We start from the raw sequence: 20,787 nt of genomic DNA, 5'->3' as shown, positions 1-20,787 counted from the left end.
GGAGGCTAATAGATATGCAAAATTTTAAAGTAGTTGTTTTGACATAGTCTTTATAGGGTGTTGGAAACTTGCAGTTTGCTGATTTGCATCCTTGTTTTGCCATTTTGCCTCTTCCTATTTTAAATTTCATAACAGTATCGCCTCATGTTTTACTGCAGTTAAGTATTTTCACAAATTATGGTGATAAATGGCCAAAATTAAACCTTAAAAGTAAAAATAAATAAAAACTTTACACAACACTGTATTCCTGTCTCACCACCTCATATTGGTTCATTGGTGTGGAAGACTTAAGCTGTTAACTCTGGATCAAACCTGACAAACTAACCTGTTTATTGCAGTAATACTCCCTCAGTCAAAAGAAACAAGTTCTATTGGAACCCATGAGCTTCTCCCCATAGGCGTTGCACTGGCAATGCTTGGACTTTTATAAGGTTTTTATAGTGTAGTTTTGGGAACTGACGGTCTGACGGGACGCCCCACCCTGATTCCCTGCTGTCCGACTGCGAACTCCTCTTGACAGAAGGTCACAGAAACCACAATTCGCCAGAGGAGAGTAAGAAAACCGCTAAGGTCCATTCTTTCTGCATTGCCATCAAACTACTCACACCTACCACTTTGTCACTTGATTGCAATGGTTTTCAAAACCATATAAGTTCAGACACATCTATCAGGCATAACATTACGACCGCCTACATTAACAGTGTGCTGTTCCCAAAATAGTCCTGACCTGTCAAGGAATGCATTTTACTAGACTGCTCTTAGTGTGCTTTAGGATCATTTAAGTGTTGTTTGTTGTGAGATGTGAAATCTGTGGATCGGACCTGTTTGACCAATTCACCACAGAGATGCTCGGTCGCGATCTGGGGGATGTAAAGTTAAGTCAACAACTCAAGCCGGTGAATATGCTCCTGAAAGCAGTCTTGATCTATTTTGTTTTGCGTTATTCAGTTAAAAGACGCCACTAAATCAAATGTAGATGGTAGGTGTCAAATCAACTTACAAATGTGATTCTGTGGTCCGGTTCTGATGTTCACATGCCTCTTGTTCAGCAGTTGACAGAGGTTGGTTTGGACATCCTGACTGATCTGAAGCTATGCAGTCATGTACTTAATTTATTCACCCTATACTGTGTATTCTGGCACCTTTCTGTCAGCACCAGCACACATTTCCTCAGCAAGCCTCACTAGGTTCTCTGTTGGATCCAACCACGCAGACAAGCATTCAACTCCCCATGTCGACCAATGAGCAATGATCGTCATGAACCCCATTGCTGATTCACCCGTTTCTTGCATCACTGTTGACAGACACTCGTCAAATTTGCTTGAATCAGTTTGCTTGTCCGTTTTTTATTAATTTTTTGCTGCTGCTAACACTTCAACTTTGAGAACAACACATTCACGTTCCATTGCCACTTAACATATCTCAAGTGTTAAGAGGGGCCGAAATGAAGGCATTACCCTCTGATAGCTCTTCACTTCAGCTATCAGAGGTCACATTATGCTTCATTGATGTGGAAGAAGAAAGTCAGGAAAAAGGAAAATGTTCTCATTCCTCTTGCAGATCACAGGACCATAAACCCCAGAATGCCTCTCTCTGCTTTGGAGGCAGATTTTATAGCAACTCGAGATTTTACCCTTAAATTTATCATTAAAAATATAACCTTGCCATTACAGAGCCTAACTCGATGCAAAATGTTCTCTTTTTTTGAGGCAGAGAAATGCACCGTTTGTTTAAAAAAAAAGTTTTCTAACAAGCAATGCGGAACATAATTTGTATTCAAAGCCCTCCTGTCCAGGTGCCAAGCTGAACTTTATTTCCATGATTGACAGCAGCTCACACTATACACAGGCTAGTGTGTGGGGATCGTGAAAGACCAGTCAATTTCTCCTGAGCCAGCAGGGCTGCAGAGAGCTTTCTAATGTGTTTGCAAAAAAAGAAAAAAAACAGGTAACAAAACAGAGGCCTAATTATGATTTTATTTCTAAAGATATTCCTTGGAAGGAGGGCTGATTTGGAGGCAAAGCTAAAACTCAAAGTTTGAATTAATCCTCAACAGACGGCATCTTTTTTTCTCTGTTTAACCAATATTAGTCTGAAAACAACATAAGGGAAGGGCAAGAAAATGACTGCATTTTAGTATTTACATAAGCTTCCACATACAGTTGCAGTCACCATGCAACTCCAAGCCATGGTATACCATGGCTTAAAGCGATATGAATTTTGCCAGGCAGTGTATTCCTTCGCAGTAGAAAAGTTTTGTGTCATGTATGTATGATTACTATAGTAATCATACATACATCATCATGTATGGAATTATTCATGTAAGGAATACACTGCCTGGCAAAATTCATATCGCTTTAACTTTGAAAACTTTATGCAATCATGTATTAGTAAAGTAATGTAGGAGTCAAAAGAGAAAGGAAAAGGACAAATGCTTTTTAAAGCATTTATAGCAACAAATCTAATATGTCTTATTTGCATATTTAGTCAGTATTTTATGTTCTATAGAAGCAGGCCGAATGTCCAGAGTTACTCTGGAGGAGCTGCACACATTGCAAAGATCATGTGGGAGAATATTTCACAAAGACAACAATTAGTTCTGCATTCACATGCAAACATTGTCTTTTATGGGGATGTGCTGTGGTGGCACAGGGGTTAAGCACAACTCACATAAGGAGGCCTTAGTCCTCGTCGCGGCTGTCGCAGGTTCGATTCCTGGCCTGGTGACCTTTGCCGCATGTCTTCCCCCTTCTCTCATTACCCACTTTCCTGTCAAATAAAGGCCACTAGAGCCAATGAAACCTTTAAAAATAAAAAAACATTGTCTTTTATGGAGGAGTAGCATAAAAAAGCTGTTGCTGAAATAAAGTCATATCAAACCAAATGATATGACCTAGCATGTGGTAGAAGGTGCTCTGGTTCAGATTATATCAAATATTATTGAGGCCAATGTAAAAAATGCTATGTGTAGGAGTAATGAAATACTGCACATCACCTTCAGTACACTAAACTTCATCATTCTGTGTGGACAGAACGAAGCTTTATAAAGGGCAATCCAGGAAGAAAACATTAGAGGCCGTAAAAGTCTTCAAAGCAAGGAGGAGATTCACCTTCCAGCAGGTCAAGAGCTAAGATGGAAATGGTTCAGTCAAAGCATATCCATCTGTTAGAATGGCTCAGTCAAAGGGCAGAACTATATTTTATTGTGAATGTGCATCAAGATTTGAGCATTTATGTTGCTCAAATCTTGCAAAGAACAATGGGCTCTTCAGTCTCTATATGTACAAAGGTGGTGGAGTGATTCCTCAAATGTCTTGCAGGTGTAACTGCACCAAAAAGCAGCTTTACAAAGTATTGACTCTGTGTGGCTGAGTAGAAATGCAGGCATCACACAATTTATATATCACAAAATTATCTACATGTCTCCTTTTTCTTCTGTTGTATGAATACTTTTGTGAACTGATTGTAATACTGCTGTAAACGCATGAAAGCTCATAAAGATTTTGGCGTAAATCAATTATTTGTGCATTTTATCCCACGGCTCTGGACAAAAGAGTCTGCCCACAGAAAATAAACTACAGAATCAGAACAATTTTATGCCTGAAAACTGTTGACAGCTGGCAAGATCAGAAAAAAAAGGAAAAAATAAATGTACTGCAAGAAATTAAAAAGTGGAAATGTGCAGACAACAACTATCCTTGAAAAACCCGGTAACAAAACACGACCCACTTTTTTTAATCTCTTATAATTAACAGAATACTGTTAGCAATTTGTCGTGACCTAAAATTCATTTTGCTTCCTTGGCATAAAACACACGCACCCGATAAAGATTATCGGCTTGAATGTTCAGCCGGGAATATGGTAAACAAAAGCAGCATGATTTTCTGTTTACTAATAAAAACTTTCTCAGACTAATTGTTTTGCACACAAACTGTAAAAATAATTAAAAAAAACAAATTAAAAGCTCAATCAACAATCTGAAACAATACATGATCAGCAGAGAAAATAAGTGATCCCAGATTCATTATCAGCATTACTTCTCCAAGGTGAGATAGCCTCTACGCAACAGCAGATGTTAGAGTGCTTCCAAGGATAAAGCAGTAAAGCTATCTGGAAATCCTTCGCACATCTACTTCGGCTCATAAATCAGGCGGTTCACGATAAAATATTATATGCTAGAAGATGATGTTTGGCACGCAATAGTTTGACCTCCCTGAACATTTCCTAATTACATGCAACAGCTTCCTGGGGCCGTTGGCAGCGCTGTAATTTGCTCTCCGTCCTCCGCGGAATAAAGCCCTGCGATTTAATGCGTTTGAACTTTGATTCTAGTGATTTAATTTGTTGAGAGCACTGCAAAATGTTAAGCCTATAAGAGGGAAAAATGTTATTGTGATGGCAAAGGACAAGCCTTACGAATACTTTCCCAACACCCCCGCCTCTTGTTTTATAAGGTATTCCAAGAGTAATGAGCTGGCTAATGAAGAAATATGTGAGCTACAGCTGGAAGTCAGCAGGAGAATTTGGGTAATTAGCTTTCAAATAAATGTCACATATCCCATCTGCAATATCACGGAAATCTGTCATTGGACCAATTTGCTCCACACAGATGAAAAAAAAAAACGGAGCAAAAAGAGGAAAAATGAATAAGAAATCGTGGCTTTTTCATTTAATTTAGCCGTTTCATCCGTATCTCACCTCAGCGTTTAATTATTGAGTGCTTTCTTAACTAACCCAATTAAAGAGGCTTCTGCTTGAGAAGGTTGGCTGATTTTTTTTATTGATTGGTTTTTATTCAAGGAAAAGCCACCTTTTGAATTGAACAGTTCAACAAAGAATGGGAGCGGTGCGGGGAAACGTCTAACCGGCGCGCGGTGTATAAACATGTACTCTCAGTTCAGGCACAGCGATGCCATTAATATGATTAAACCCCACTTCAGCGCGCTTTTCCTGGCACTTTGCATATTCCACATTGCTGAGTTGTTTCAGCGTGACTCTATATTTCATGACATAAAGAGATATGGCGAATATAAATCACGTGTTTTCCAGTTCCCTCTGTGAAACCGTGTGAGAGATTGGTTCCTTATCGCATAATAGATGCACTTGTCCTCTATCCCGAACCTTCAGGTGTTATGGACTGTGTACATGCTATTGTGCGAGAGAAGTGCCCCGCAATAGTTTCTTGATTTTTCTACCTTTGTCTCAGTTTGTGTATTGAACAGTATTGCGTCTTTTGTCTGCCTTTCTGTCGTAGAAGCTGGTTGTTTCAGAGATCAAACTCTCCCTGCAGGTCACATCGCAAAATATTATCAGATGCAGCTCTCTTTTAATCGAACGCTGCCTTGTTGAAATACCAATAAGATCCTCAATATGTCTCTCAATGAATGTCACACACTACCATACAACCGTAGACAATATATATTATTTTTTTCAAATTGAATACAAAAGCCTAAAAATAAGTTGTTATGGAGATGTGGTGACCCTAAAACGCCACTCTTTTCTCTAGCAATTCTATTGAGTTTATTTATACCAGTCTCTAACAACTGGATCAGTCAGCATTACAGATTTTATTGTCCCCCGTAGCCATCCTGCTCGCTGCGTGTGGTGGAAAGATAAACTTATGATCCCTGTCCAGCCTTGCTTGTCACAGTTTTAGCTGTTTTAAATCTCTTAATCATTACTCTGGCTCCAGATATCAGCAAGTTGAGGCAAGTAACAATTTACATGTAGCCAGTTCTTGACTCACAGTACAGTGAAAAAGCATGTTTTTCTACAGATTTTTTTTTGTTGCTTTTTGTCACACTTAGCAATTTCTTTCATCACAGATTACCTAAGTTAAAACCTGTCCTTATGTGAAAATGTATCTGACCCTCTTGTTAATAAACCATAAATTAATAGTGATTACCCTCATTTCTGTTCCGCAAGCCACACTCAACCCTCATTTCCTGCCTGTAAAATGAAAAAATCATTTCAATAGAACCTGTCTAACACAATGAGGGAGGGGAAAAAAAGATCTTAAAAAGCAACACTTTCGTACCCTGATCTAAAGAATTTACACAAAAGTTGCAAAGCAAAGTCATCGACATCTGTCAGTCGGAAAATGCTTACAAATCCAATTCCTAAGTGGACCTGCCTGTAGGGCACCGGGACTGAAGTGATTCACAGTTAGCACGTCGAGGACTCATCCAGGAAGTCGAAAAAAAAAGAAGAAAAAACAGAACATCTAAATCTCTGCAGGCCTCACTTGTCTCAGTTAAGGTCAGTGTTCATCGTGTAGCAATAAACAACAACAACAACAAAAAGCTGGGCTCAAATAGCATCCTGAGAGTTACAAGGTGAAAACAACTGCTGGCCCAAAAGAACCAAAGGCCCATCTGACATTTGTCGAACAAAAACCTCCTGTCAGACTTAACAAAAGGGTTTAAGTCTGACAAGAGTTAAACCTTTTGAAATGTGTGCATCCTGTTACGTTTGGTGTAAAACTAACCCAACATTTCATTTCTTTCATTTCCATACTGACTGTCTGGCGTGGCAGCAGTGTACTGGTGTGGAGATCCTAACAGTCTGGACATCAGGACTGGATGTCACCATAAATTCTAGTTCATAAGAATGTTTAGTTGTCAGAGTTTTTTTTACATTAAGCAAAAACATTCCTATGTTATGGAGTGGGACAGTTATTAAAAGCACAAGAGCAAGCCCACTTTTGAATGGCTAAAAATAATCAAACATACATTTTTGCAGTTGTATGTAAAATCTACTGGAATGCTGCTAAACAGGTCGCTCATGCCTGACAACCTTTTAATTTGGTAAAATTAAAGCCATTCTGCAAAGAAGAGTGAGAAAACAATTCCTCCACAGTTGGGGTAAAAGACTCATTGCCAATTATCACAAATGGTTAATGACAGTTGTTGCTGCCAAGAGTGGCACAAGCAGCAATTAGGTCACTAAAAAACGCACATTATCTAAAAGGAAAATGGTCTCAGTCAACCATGATCCATTTGTGCTGCTAAAATTGTATTTGCACCTCCAAATATTTAAAGATCTCAAGGTTTGCAGCTTTAAGCTGGGTTTGATAAAACAGAGATGCTAAGCAGCAGGAAAAAAAAAAGTTACTTTAACATCATACACATGCAAAAAATCTATAATTATTTCCCCCAGCATGAAAAAGCACCAACATTAAAAGTTAGGTTTTTTGTTTGTGTTTTTACAGTTTTTAGTGTGAGTTTACCGTAATGCAACATTTAAGGGTTTGCATATGCTTTTTAACATATACAGATAAAAAGATGCCTTATTTCCTGTGACTGAAGAATGTTGTTTTTGGCTAAACAATGCTTTGACGCAGCAAAGCTGGTTATCACTATACATGTGATAAAGTATGTATTTTTACTGCTTTATATGTACAAACACTCTGCAGAATAGAAATGTAGCCCAACAGAGATATTTCGTATTTAGAATAATACAACAACAAAAATGAATGCTGTTTTTTTTTCTTTCTCTTTCACTGGTTAAATTAGCCATCGTACTCGTGGGATGTACAATTAAGGATGCAGCACGGATTACATCACTTCGAGCTTCAGCAGTTGCCATACTCCCAGAACATCTAATTACAGAGCTTTGACACAACAATCTTTAAGGTTCAGAGAGAATGTACAAAAAAAAGCCGTAACTAGGCAGTAAATAGTAATCAAATACAGTCGAGCAGGGCTGAAAAGGTCCCACAAGCTGCCTGCTCACACTTATCTAAAGCATCAAAGATGAAAATGCTGCAGTTATTAGAGCCAATCACATGAAGCTCATATGAAGTGATAGGTTGGCCATTTTCCATCTTTCTAGTCATTTATTCTGCTTAGTTTTGCTGTGCTAACAGAATGCATGCTTTTAGGACATGCAGACAGCAGTTCTCCGTTCACTGGCAGCCTATAAAGTTTAAGGTCAAAGTTTGTGTCACCTTTTGACACAGTCAGCAGCCCACCTCCAGCTTACACTTCTTAACTGTCAGACTCCTTTTTCCTCCCGAACACAATCGCTTTACGGCATTGAGAAAGATTTAGTGAAAAAACGACTGAAAAAACAATCATAGTGAAGCTGCAAAATATAGACACAATCATGTCTGAGCTCATGTCATATCTGATGCTCCCAATTTTGCTTGGAAGTTGGATTTTCCAAGAAGGGAAAGTACGGCGTCTCATAGCAGCAGTGAGGTCAATATTCAGTATGGCTGCCACACATACAAAATATTGAGACACTGTAACTGTTATTAATATGCCTGACTGTATCTAATTGAAATAGAGGCATGTGCAGTAATGCAACAAAAGGTACTGTAAAAAAAAAGGTTGCTTTATAGGTTGGAGGCATAAAATGCAAGGAAATACCTTATAATTTGTTTGTGTTGCTGAGATTACTTAGCAACACAATTAGCAAAAAAAACATGGTTTTACAACTCCCTTTCAATTTTTGTGTACCATTCAGCTTTGAGCTCTTTTATCTTTTTAAAGAGACTATGCTGTTTTCATGTCCTGCTAGATTTGATTACGTAGGCAAAATGCGTATAAGCTTTATAATAATTGTGTTTTTTCTGACAATCCATGCTGCCGTTCAGGAAATATGAAACCACCTCCAGCTACACTGGAATCACTTACAAGAGACAAAATATGAGATCACGAAGGTTAATCACTTTATTCCCTTGTAATTGCAACAATCCATGATTAACCATCATAGGGTTAAAGACTCATGTTCACTAAGTCATATTTCTGGTCTGTGTTAAAAACATTTTTAATGTGCCAATCAGGTCTGCTCAAAAAGTGTTTTAGTTCCAAAGGACAGCTATCACTGTCGGGGCTGAGGTAGCCGAACCATTGAGGAAGAAATGCTCACGGTTCCCAGGAAGTAAACAGCCTCGTCTGATTCGAGCAGCCTTCATTGTTCTACCTCAAAGGTTTTGCAGCAGATTGTCGGATAAACTTCAGAAATGTAACCCCACGTCCCTCCTTTTCCTAATTTTCCATCAAGATCACCATTAGATCATAAGACTTCGAACTTGACACTCAACATAATCTTCTTCCAGACAACTCAAAACATTTAAGATGTTTAATCAGCCTAATTCTCACAGAAAACAGCTGCAGTTCCAGTCTGTCAATAAGTTGTGTAACTTCACAGTAAAAATAGCTGCTTTGTAAAGGAATTTGTGCCCTTCCTAATTTCTGCAGTTTCATTTGTTAGTAGGAAGCAGAAACTGAATAGTATACAAATGGATTTGTCAGGTTTTTCATTAAAATGGAAGCAAATCACCTCTTTTTCTTTTTATCTACTTATTTACTTGACATGTGTCACCAGAAATTTTTGTCATCATATCACTAAACTCAAATATTTTGACCTGCCAATGTCATTATGTCCCATCCTGGACAAACACCTGTACTAGTGTGACGACATATTTCAGTCCAGGCTCACTTTTAGGCCATACCAGGTATATAAATATAAGCCAAATAAATTTAAATTCTGCCAATTTAATTTAAATTAAAAATTTTTTTAGGCTAATCCTTCACTATCATTGGGGTCATTCTGTTTCTGCCCGAGGTTGCTTTTTCCAATTAGTGTGAAAATGAAGGGCCTCCGGGTTAACAATACAATCTGAAGGCACAGATAGTGACTCTTGCAGGATGCTGAAACAGACCGCGCCGCCCCTCCTGGCTGCAGCAGCACTACCGATCACCACAGGACCAATGACTCATGGCTGTTGCATTGCTTTGGTTCAGGCTGGACATCTTTAATCCTCAACCATAAGCTCGCTGTCCTCTGTCAGGGCAAACAAAACAATGCTGAATAAACAGTCTGGCTGCCAAAACACCCAGGAGCAAATGTTTCTGCTCAACGGGGGCGAAGTGACAGCAGTAAAAGAAATCTTTTTTTTTTTTTTTTCCAAGATCGGACAAGAACAAATAGGCAAAAAACTCTGTGATCTTTGTCTGCAAATACAGCCATCCAGACTCCGTAAACCAACACGAGGGACTTCATTAACACTCAGCCACTCCTGCCGGACTAACTTGTGTGCTGATTAAAGCTACTCAGTGGTGGTCATTACTTTCCTGCTGATTAGGAACCAGTGATTGTGTTAAGGCTGATTGGAGACAAACACACATAAGCTGGCATACCAATTACATCGAGTGCCATCTAGCCAATGGTCAAACTACGCCTTCAGGTCATTCAGAATTCAGCGCGGGTGTAGCTGAAAACATGATTATTCTGATGAGCTACAGTATTTCTGTTGAGTGTTGTCTTTAAAATCAAAGCAGCGAAGGACTTCTCGCTGGATAACAAGCACCGAACTGCTTTGGTAAATGGTAAATGGCCAGTACTTGTGTAATGTTTTTACAAGTCCAGAGGACCCCCAAAAGCACGCCGCACTACATCCGTTCTCCCATTCACACTCTCATGGTGGCAAGCTGCTGGGGAGGATAATGGAGGATTTTAACTGTACATCACTCCAGCTGGTCCAGTTTGGAGCAACTCTGTACTGCAACATTAAAGAGAAAGCCCAGATCAGCTTTGCTTGAAACAAAGCTACAGTATGAAGCTACAGTACAGCTACAGTATAAGAGACATTCTGCACTAAAAGCACTGCCAAACGTTTTTCACTATGCAGCTCCGGTTTCTGACACAGATGGGAGGTTAAAACAAACTATACTAATGGTTCTCAAAAAAAGCAGCTCAAAACACAAAACCAACACTTTTTATTTTTTAAAGTCGAAATTTATGGGTAGTTTCACAGGTGCTCATCATCCTTCCCCTGCATGGGCACGCCGCACTGAATCATAAAGAGATGCACGGCTCCCACTTGAACATAATCTCAACAATCAATCAGCCACACCACATAGAAGTCAATGGGCCATGACAGTGTGTACCTGTCAGATCTCTGCCTCTTAATGCACCATGAGGCCGATGCCTCTGAAATGTAGCACCAGCTCAAATGTTGCATCCTTTTTGATGTGGTCATGGCCATTTTGTACTTTAACCAATAGATTAATGTAAGTTTCACTGTGAAGAATGACTTTGTTTATATACAAATTATATTTTTCGTCATTGAGGTTGTAACCGTTTTCATATTTGCACAAATTTCCAAATGTGTTCCTGCAAGGAAATTAAGTTCTGGAGTGAATTTGCATGGCAGGATATATTACATAAATATCTAATATTGTGTAGTGCTGCCTTAGCACTTCTTGTTTCCCAGAGAAAGCTCAGAGCCTAATGACATTTTATTAATGCATTATTGAAGAAAACCATAATCCGCTTTTTGTTCTGGTATTCATGCATATCCTACGATTCAGTAGCTTGCACATTACAATAAATTCTGTGAAACCTCTGTTTTTATCTCCCTTCCCTTTCACACACAATGGAAATGTTCGAGTCTTGTAAAAGAGATAAAGCATTTACATGAAAGGGGGGGGGGGGGGGGGGCTACGTTATCTAAAGGAAGCAGGGAACGTGACAGATTTTCTGAGGAGGTTTTGAAGCCTTCTCATATTTTAAATATACCATATTGCCTTTATGGTGAAGCCCTCTGAGCAAAAGAACTTACAGGAACATCAAAGTACATATCAAAGAGGTGAAAATTGTGCATATGATCATCAAATTACCCAACATTGATTAAAACGCAAATAGAAAATTCTATATTACTGCTTGTTTGGTGTATTTATGTGCCGGCTGTTATGGAACAAGTAGGGTCTCTCAGTGGTATTATGGTTTCCCACAGTATTTGGTATAGAAAGCCATTTATGCTCCATTTACCCAGGTAAGTATGTCCGTCCAATTCCATCATTGTTAGATGTTTCTGTCCTTGTGCCCTTAATGGATTTCAATGTATTTATGTTATTTACTCAAAGAACGTGGCTCAACATTTCTGTCCCAACATTTCTGTCATCATCAGCTTTTTCTGTGTTGATTTGTCTGATTGCACGTAAGCTACGCTGCCCCACACTTCTCCGTTTTACTAGCCATCAGCAAACGTCTAGATGAACAATCCGCATGAGCTAAATGCAGAATGAACTCTGCATGCGGCTACATATTTAATGGTTAGTCTGATTGGCACTCTAATTTAAATCTGATCCTGAGAACTGGATGGCGATTTAATGCTGGCCACATTTGAACCTATGATTTTGCGTGTGAAGAACATACTGCTCGTAAACGTTTCCTCTACCGGTATTATACCTTTAGCACAGTGACAGCAGAGAGCGTAAGTCTACGAATCACAACAAATGACTTGTTGGTTAGATCAATGATTCCAAACCTATAAGGAAAGGGAAGCGGGTCTGGACAGTTCCTTTACTTTAATGCCAAAGAAACTGTCAAGATATTTCTTTTTTCACATACTGAAATTGTAGTAATAATGGAGACAAATCAAAGGACCTTAATGACAATATTTACTTGCATTATATAGCTTCTTAAAGTCCAACATAAAATACACCAAATGAAGGTATACTATGATTATATTACCAGTAAAAAAAAATTATGAAATGATGAAAGTATGAAGTTTTCTTTGTGTATTTCCTGCATACACATGTGCAAGCACAAATGTGCACATAGGTGTGAGTGTGTTTTTTAGTATTTAACATGTTGAAAGGCCCATTTTCCAACAAATACTACTTTGTGAACACCACTGCTCCTTGTTGGGCCCAGAGTCAGAGTCATATACGTAAGAAGCATTGCTGTGTTTGGGTTAGCGGTTAGGATTAGGACTAAGGTGTGAATTGAGTTTAGGAAAGGTTTCTGGTTAGGCATGTACTGGTAATGGTTAGGTTTATGGTACGAGTCAAAGTTAGGCTTTAGAAATGGATGAAACATCAATGGAAGTCAATGCAAAGTCCTTAGGAAAATAGAAAAATGGAAGAGAAAAATACATATAAATCAAGCGATTACAATAGGCCTTTGCAGCAGTTCACAAACCCTCTAATTATTTCAATGATTTTTTAAATTTTTTTATATTTCCCAGGACCAGTTTATATTTAAAAAATCCTTCTTTCTGACCTGTGGCTCGCTGCTCTAAGTATAAGCTAGATACACGAACATTTCAACAATTGCTGAGGCAAACTTAGTGAACCTCGACAGCCTATCTGTTATTACAATATCATTTATTCACACAAACCTACACAACACTTCAGTCGCTCCCACGTGGTGACGAAAGTCTTTGCATCGTATACAATTACCGCAGCTCATAGCATGTCATCTCAGCTGCATAAACTGTCTCCGGCTGAACTCTGTAACTCCTGTTTGCTTTAACATCAGTATGCGAGCATTGTTCGCGTGTTAGCAATCAGGTCAGCGTTTAGCCCACTACCATGCAAGCTTAACAAGCTCTCGGTCCAAGCTGAAATTGTCATTGCGGGCCGAGCTCATGATTAACAATGATTTATTGCGTGTGTATTTTTTTTTTTTTTTTTTAATGCCAGCGCAGCAGTCTGCAGTCTGGCACAAGCTGTTTCTGGTCTCCGGTGTTTTCGCCACGCAAAGAACCCGAGCAGACAGTTTGGCCGTAAGACAGACCCCACCAGCAACCCAGCACCCCCCTCCCAGCCCTCCCCACCACATTTATAAAGCTGAGGCCCTTTATCCAGACACAGTTGATGAGAGAACACACAAGCACTGAATCAGCATGTTTGCAAATATTGCATGAGCACAGCAACACAGACACACATTGCATCGTTTAAAGCTTCCAATTTCCCCCATTCAACTCCCTTAAATGTGAAATTTCATTAAATTGAATGTGAGATCATAGCAGTCACAGGGAGCCAATTAACAGAGGGGGAGATAAGCTTTGTGGAAATATTACAGGACATTACACTAATGATATTTGAATTTGCAGGGGGCAAAAAGCCTCTTTTGACTCTCTTATTAGGAAGCCCTAATGTATGCCTCCCACACATACTTTAAGTTTAAGCAGCGTTACAGTGAGTCTACGAACTGTTTAGATATGTCCACCTACTCAGTGTGTCTCATAAAAATGCTCATTAAGCAAACTAAAATGCACAGTCTCACACTAACGTAAGGCAAGTAACATTTGTGGAGGGCGGAAATGAAGCCGCGAAGGAGCTGAAATTACATCGTATGCAGAGTTCGTGGGGCGCGTCTTTCTCTCCTGCCCTCACCTCGCGGAAACTTCGACAACCACCCGAGCTGCGCCAAATTAGGCCTGAGAGATGGAGAAAATATGCCTCTTTTCATCAGTGTCCTCGGCTGCAAATCTCAAAAGTGCACTAAAGTGAGCTCAAAGCGCAGCTGTGAGATAGCCTTGATAAAAATACCACCTGGCTGGAGGTTTCTGCTCTTCTTTTCATGTTTTCTGTTCTGTAAATAAGCAAGCGAAGCCCAGCTTTTACATTTGTCCATCCAGTATGAGCCAAGACTTTCGTGAGCCTTTGCTCTTGATGCAAGTATAATTGATGAGCTGTCAAAGGTGCAAAGCAGACTTTAGGAGTCGTGGTTTCATATGACGCCTCCTGGACTTGGGTTAAACACATCCAGCGGGACAAAGTCAAGTTCAAATGCAAATAGTTTCTGCTCGAGTGCTCATCGTCCAAACATTCCAGTTTATAGTTCTTCTCAGCTAGGTGTTTCATCAATTTGTTTATTAACTTTGAAATAAAATCTTTTAAAATCTTTTAATCACAGTTAAGGATTCTGAAACCACAACCCTGAACTGTCGAGTTTAATGGGAGCCATCATTAATTGAGTTAATATTACAGGTGATGAACCATAATGATGGAAGCTTTAAACACAATTATGGAGGTGTCATAATGTTACTACAGTTTAAAGTAATTAAGAAAGTGTTGGCATGACGGGAGTCTTTGCAGTGAAGCAGCACCGCCCCTCTGAACTCTACCCGTGGTTCACTCTTTTGGGGGGTTGGAAAAAACACAAGTTCAGTGGTGTGGAAATGTTTTCAGTTTCAAAAGATAAAATAGTCATGGCATGAACTATAGAGGAGAACCACCGACCATCCGCATTAAGGTAAAGCTGTTATAAAGCAACTGTTAGGGTGCCAGCTGTTGGTCTGTGCAGATGTTGAGAAAACCCTCTCAACATCTGCGTAGTGTGAGGAAAATGCAAAAAGACAATCTGTGCAATCTTCAGTAAGTCTGAGTAGCATGCCATACTTTTGGCCTTTTCAGGATATTTGGACAACTTCTGGACCGCCTTAACCCTTTTCCTGGGTGTTACATCGAACTTAGTCGACTTTGTACTTTGCACCTCACGCAGCCTTTCTATGCTTTTCTATGTCAAGATCTATGGCACCTTTACGTCAGATACAGAAACAATGCCATGCACTCCGCCACCCATATGGGATGGTACGAGACACACTTGCACTCCCACATCTTGTAAACAGCTGCAGCGCTGCCAGAGCAGCTCCGCTGTTGGTTCAGTCTGCGGGTGGTGAGGAACCATCCAGATGTGAGTTGCTCAGGGATGATGTCACTTGAAAGAATGACTGTTGTTTTCCATGGATTGCACCAGTACATGCCAATTTGTCCCATAAAAAACGATGAGAACCGAACATTTTTATTATGAACATCACCCCCAGAAACTCCTGACAGAATGAGTCTGGACAAAAGAGGATGCTCGTTCACTCTATCTTCTGTGCAACAAATATCAGAATGTTAAGCTACGACAGAGTTAAAATCCATCTGATTGTGAATATTAACTTTTTTCTGCATCACCAAGAAATGTTAAAAAAATCAAGGAGAAGAATGTCAGAAGCCGTGGGATATGAGGTGACATTTTTAGTATATCAAATGACCTCAAACCCCCTAGATTATGAAAAATATTTGAGTCTGACCAGTATATTTTGTTGTCTATCAATTGTTTTTGTTTGTACCTAATCTGTGTTGCCTTGCTGACTGCATTGACAATGCCCAGCCTATTGTCATTACGAAGGTCCTGGAGAGAATCCTTTTGGCCCAAAACAAAGGAGATGATTGTAGATTTCAAGAGAAACGAGGTTATGCTGAACACTGTTCCCGTCATAGGAAAAGAAGTGGAGATGATTGAGTATAAATACCTCAGTGTTAATCTGGACAACAGACTGGACTGGGGGTGAAACAATAAAGCTATCTACAAGAAGGGACAGAGCAGACTGAGGAAGATTAGGTCTTTCAGTGTTTAATGGAAGACACTGCGGATCTGCTGTAAGTCTGTTGTGGAGAGCGTAAGCTTTTCTGCCATTGTCCACTGGGGCAGCAGCATCATAACCAGGAACTTGAAAAGACCCACCAACCTGATAAAGAAGGCTGGTTCTGTTCTGTAGACCACTGAAGATGATGGTGGAAAGTAGGATTCTTCATAAAAGCAAGAAAATAACAGACAACCCTAAGCATCCTCTTTATAAGTCTTTATACTCAACAAGAGAGTATCTTCAGTCAGAGGTCTAATCAGATTCACTGTGTTACTTCCTGCCCACAGCGATCAGAGTCTACAATAACAATTTGAAGAAAGTTAATATGAGTTACAACAACACTTCATCTCCATCTGGTATTAACAAGGTATTTTGAATTTAACTGAATTAAACTTCAAAATCGTTAGCTCAGGTATGCATCATAAAGTTATTTTTATTTTTTGTTTATACTTTTTTTTTGTATTTTTGATTAAATATTAGGTCAATTTAAGAACTAAAATAGGTAAATTCAAATTTTTTCTTAAAAACCTACTCATAAAAACTAGTAAAATTCCAGCTAATTTTAAGATTATTTTTCTGCAAAGTTCCAGGTGAAGTGCATAAATTTCACCAACACTTCAAGAATCAATCCTAGCTTTCTACATTCTTAATGATGAAGGGAAAAAAGAAAACACAAGAAGACACATTGCGTCTTGCAGACGAGCACATGGGCTGCGTAGGTGTGACACAACAACGCTGACTGGTTTTACTCCACTTTTGTTCCTTCTCGGGTTCAAGGATTAGGCAAAAGGAGAAGATAGCGAACGTTCCTCCTAAGAATACCGCTGAGGTGTCTCACTGCAAGACATATAGGGTATTAAATTAACAATGAAGAAGAAAGGGAAATTACAGTGTAGTGGAAGAGTATTCATTCCACTTGAACTTCTGTGGATTGGCATTTCACTAACATAACGTAGAGCAGAGGTAAAGGGAAGCAAGACGTTCTATTTTTTAAATAAAAATCTGAAAAGAAAGCATTTGTATTCACTCCCACTTGAGTTGTGGAACCAGCTTTCACTGCAAGTCATCTCAGATATGTCTTTTCCAGCTTTGCACATTTTCCTTCCCTTCTTGCTTCGCAAATTAGCTTAACGTCAGTCAGAATTAATGGAGCTAGTCGGAACAGTTGTTTCCACATCTTGCTTCAATTTTTTTTTCAGCTTTTATTCACTGATTCCAGTTCATTTTATGTTTCATCTTAAAACTTTTTCTGTTTTTAAGTCTCTCAACGGTTGTGCGTTCCCATAGCTACCATCGCCAAAAGGCCAAGACAATTGTCTTTACATTGATATTAAAGATCAACAAAAGTTGACTCCAGTAGGTGAATCTGCAATGTCTGCAATGGGTTTTATTTAGGAGTGTCATGGTAAATTGATCTATTATGAATGCATGCTATACTTTCCATATTTGCATTTGTTAAAAAAAAAGAAAGAAAAGAAAAATCTATACATTTCCTTTCCACGAAACTAATATGCACTACTCTCTCTTAATATATCCCATGAAACAACAGAAAAATACACCTAGGTATTTATTTATAGCAGGACAAAATGTATATACTTTTAAGGGGGACACAATAGGTATATTTGTAATTCAGTTAATTGGAATGACATTATTAATTTTATTCCAGAAATTTTTACCCAATTAAAAAAATGCTAACTCATCAACCTTGGTAACATTTCCGCTTCTTATAACAAAGAGTTTTTTTTGTTGTTGTTGTCCAAAATGCCAGATTCCTCCACCTGGTTACGGCCTCATTATGCTGCACCAACATTATTCGAGCACAGCTCCGATCCTGCCGTTTCCTGCTCCGTGTTATCAATTTTCATCACTTTTTACTATGAGAAGTCCCTGGGGGTTTGTGACACACAAAGCTCAATTAGGATCATGCCGTGTATGGTTACCGAGAGAGGGCCTTGGCATAAGGCGGCCATCATTGCCACACTTTTCAAAGCAAAGCAATGAATCACATGACTTTCACAACAGAGGTGGATGCATATTTATAAAACCCATCATTTAATCCTAGCAGGGAATCTATATGAGCATTTTGTCCATTTGAGTCAGCGGCGGAAGCAGGAAGAGCTGTAGGGATTCGAGCAATTAAAGAAGTACTTGAGGTCTCGGTGCAAAACAGCAACCTTTTTTTGTTGCTGTTTTTAAATGTCAACATCAATATGTCTGAATCCTGATAACAAAGAAAGCTGCTTAAGTCAGGTGTTATTAGGAGGAAGAATAATCACATTAATTGAGAAGATCATATTCCCAAACAGCCTTTTTAAGTCAAAGCCTTCTCCCACAGGAAAGCACAGATTCATTAGCCAGACCACCAGCTGCCCTCAGATCTCTGCTGTGCATGCAGCCAGCTAAGCAGCCAAAACAGATGCTGTTGTTCTCATGCTTCTAGCACTAATTGACTGGTGCAATGTCACTTGCTCTGAAACAAACAAAATCCAGCCTAAGCCTAATCATTGATGTTGGCAAGAACTCCTAAAAGCAGATCGTTGCCTACAGCTGCTGCTTCCGAGTTGAGGTCTGTCTAAGCTGGAAGTTTCCTTATACAACAGTTTGGATCTAAGGTGAGATTTTTTTTTTTTTTTTTTTGCTGAAATGATTTGAGAAGCCAGGAGTTAATAAAGCCTGAGTGACTCTGTGGCACCAGATAATCTCTGTCATGGTGAATTATTCATGAGAAAAATGTTATTTAAGATCAGAGCTGCTGTGGGTGGGTTAAACAGGTGCACATAAAACCAACTTCATAAGATCTGACTGAGAAGATGAGAACTCTATTGACAGGGTGTCCATTCATGCAGCACAGATTTATATCAAGAAAATGTTTAGACGTAGTGCATTGCAACCTATGTGTCTCTGGTATCGACCCTCCAAAACAGAGTCTCACCTCACCACACATAAGTGGATAACAGTACTATCAACTTTTTTTGACAGCATTGTGTGTGTCCTTAGTGGGTTCCACAATTGGAACATTGAACCACAAGAGAAAAGGCAGATAAAGTGAAATGAAGCTTACCACCCCAAAGTAACAGCGACTGCAGCAGCAGGATGTGCAACATGTTTCTCTGGATTGCGGAAAGGCAGGAATTCCTCTCCAAATTTGATTGCATGTCCAAATGTCTCAGTTTAAACACATGAAGCCATCCGACATCCATAAAAAATTCAAATAGGTATTTCCTGGGATAAGTGCCATGCCTCGTCCAGGGTTTTTGTGCACACACGCGGAAGCTGGACTGAGCGAAATTTAACTGGGCTTAATTTGATTAAAAATAATAATAATAATAATAATGATAATGATAATTCATGAATCACATAAATTAAAACTTGCTGCTTTGCGTCAACCTTTCCAGCATGTTTGGAGCGTAAGCCTCTGCATGACTCTTGGAGACGTCGAAAACAATGAAGGAAATCCTGCTCGGATGCATGTTCACAATTAGTCTGTCACGTCATCCGACTCATCCCGAAAAAATAAGGATAAAGAGAAAAATAATGTTCGATTCCCCCTTTTCGGATGTTCAGTTTGTTTGGATGCTACGCGCCATCCTTAACTTGTTTGCGGCGAAGTGCGTAAAATCCGAACTGAGGCGCCAGGCATCCCGAAACGTGCACGTGTTAATTAAAAGGGGGGAAAAGTTCGAGATCAGCATACATCCACGCCTTAGCAACCTGTCGTTTCGTTAAAAAGTCTCTCGCGCGCAACTCCAACAACAGATTGCAGCAGCAACAGCGGCGGCGCGCACCGGAGCCAGTGCTTTCCTCTGTCAGTCCTAATTAGTCTCTGGCTCCGGGGTCGTTCCTGGATTTCGCCAAAGTCCGACTTCAAGGCTTCATCCTTCTGTGTTTATGTGGACAGACAGAGTCCAGGCTGCAGAGTCGGGAGCTTACGCGCTGCCAGCCCCATCCAATGCGCGCAGACAGAAGCGCAGAGGGGAAGGAAGGGTTGACAACATCTGCCAGCGGCGCTCCATGGGAGGCGTCTTCCACTTCGGGGACATCAGATCCCACAAATAAGAAAGAGAACTGTTATCTTAACTATTTGGACTAGTCGTAGCAGAAAGCACTCGTTTCGTTAAGCCTTTTTTTTTTTTTTTTTTTTTTTTTACAGGGAAAAATTCAGTTTTACTTTCGGGGTGCGTGATAGTCTTTTTAGCGTTAACCTCAAAACTGTTTCCTATGTGCGTCCAAAATAAAAAAAGACTTTAAAAGTTGCTATCGGACATATGTAACCAATTGCATGACTGCACCACTTGGCAGTCACTAGCGACCCCGTGCGGTGCGGGAACTGCAGCGTGCATGTATGCGGAGATTGTGGACTGAAACAAATAAAATTTGAAGATTTTAAGGTGGTATCAAAAGACATCGAACTGCAAGATAGCAGCCACATTGCTTTCTTTTCTACATAACGTGAGCTAGTCCTTTCCACTCTTTGTCTATCCTCACAGCAGAGATCAGACGTCTCGTTGCGAGTCTCACATTGCTTTATTCCTGTTTTTATTATGTTTTGTTTCTTTTTTTAAAGCAATTGTCACGCATGAATTCATAAAAACTTAAGCAAGTAAGGTTGTTTATTACTGTAATCTGTT

At 39.6% G+C, this 20,787-nt stretch overlaps 1 protein-coding gene across 1 annotated transcript in view; it reads right to left on the bottom strand.

Annotated features, from left to right (window-relative positions):
• Window positions 1-20,099, bottom strand: part of tmem132c (transmembrane protein 132C) — a 164,009-nt gene extending 143,910 nt beyond the window's left edge. Inside the window, exon 1 of the mRNA XM_023343006.1 lies at window positions 19,221-20,099. Coding sequence (XP_023198774.1) covers window positions 19,221-19,359 — 139 coding nt within the window. The 5' untranslated portion in view covers window positions 19,360-20,099. The remainder of the gene's footprint in view (window positions 1-19,220) is intronic.
• Between the last annotated feature and the right edge of the window lie 688 nt (window positions 20,100-20,787).

The sequence above is a fragment of the Xiphophorus maculatus genome, chromosome 12, assembly GCF_002775205.1.
Source record: "Xiphophorus maculatus strain JP 163 A chromosome 12, X_maculatus-5.0-male, whole genome shotgun sequence".
Taxonomy (NCBI): domain Eukaryota; kingdom Metazoa; phylum Chordata; class Actinopteri; order Cyprinodontiformes; family Poeciliidae; genus Xiphophorus; species Xiphophorus maculatus.
This window is presented reverse-complemented; position numbering and strand designations above follow the sequence as displayed.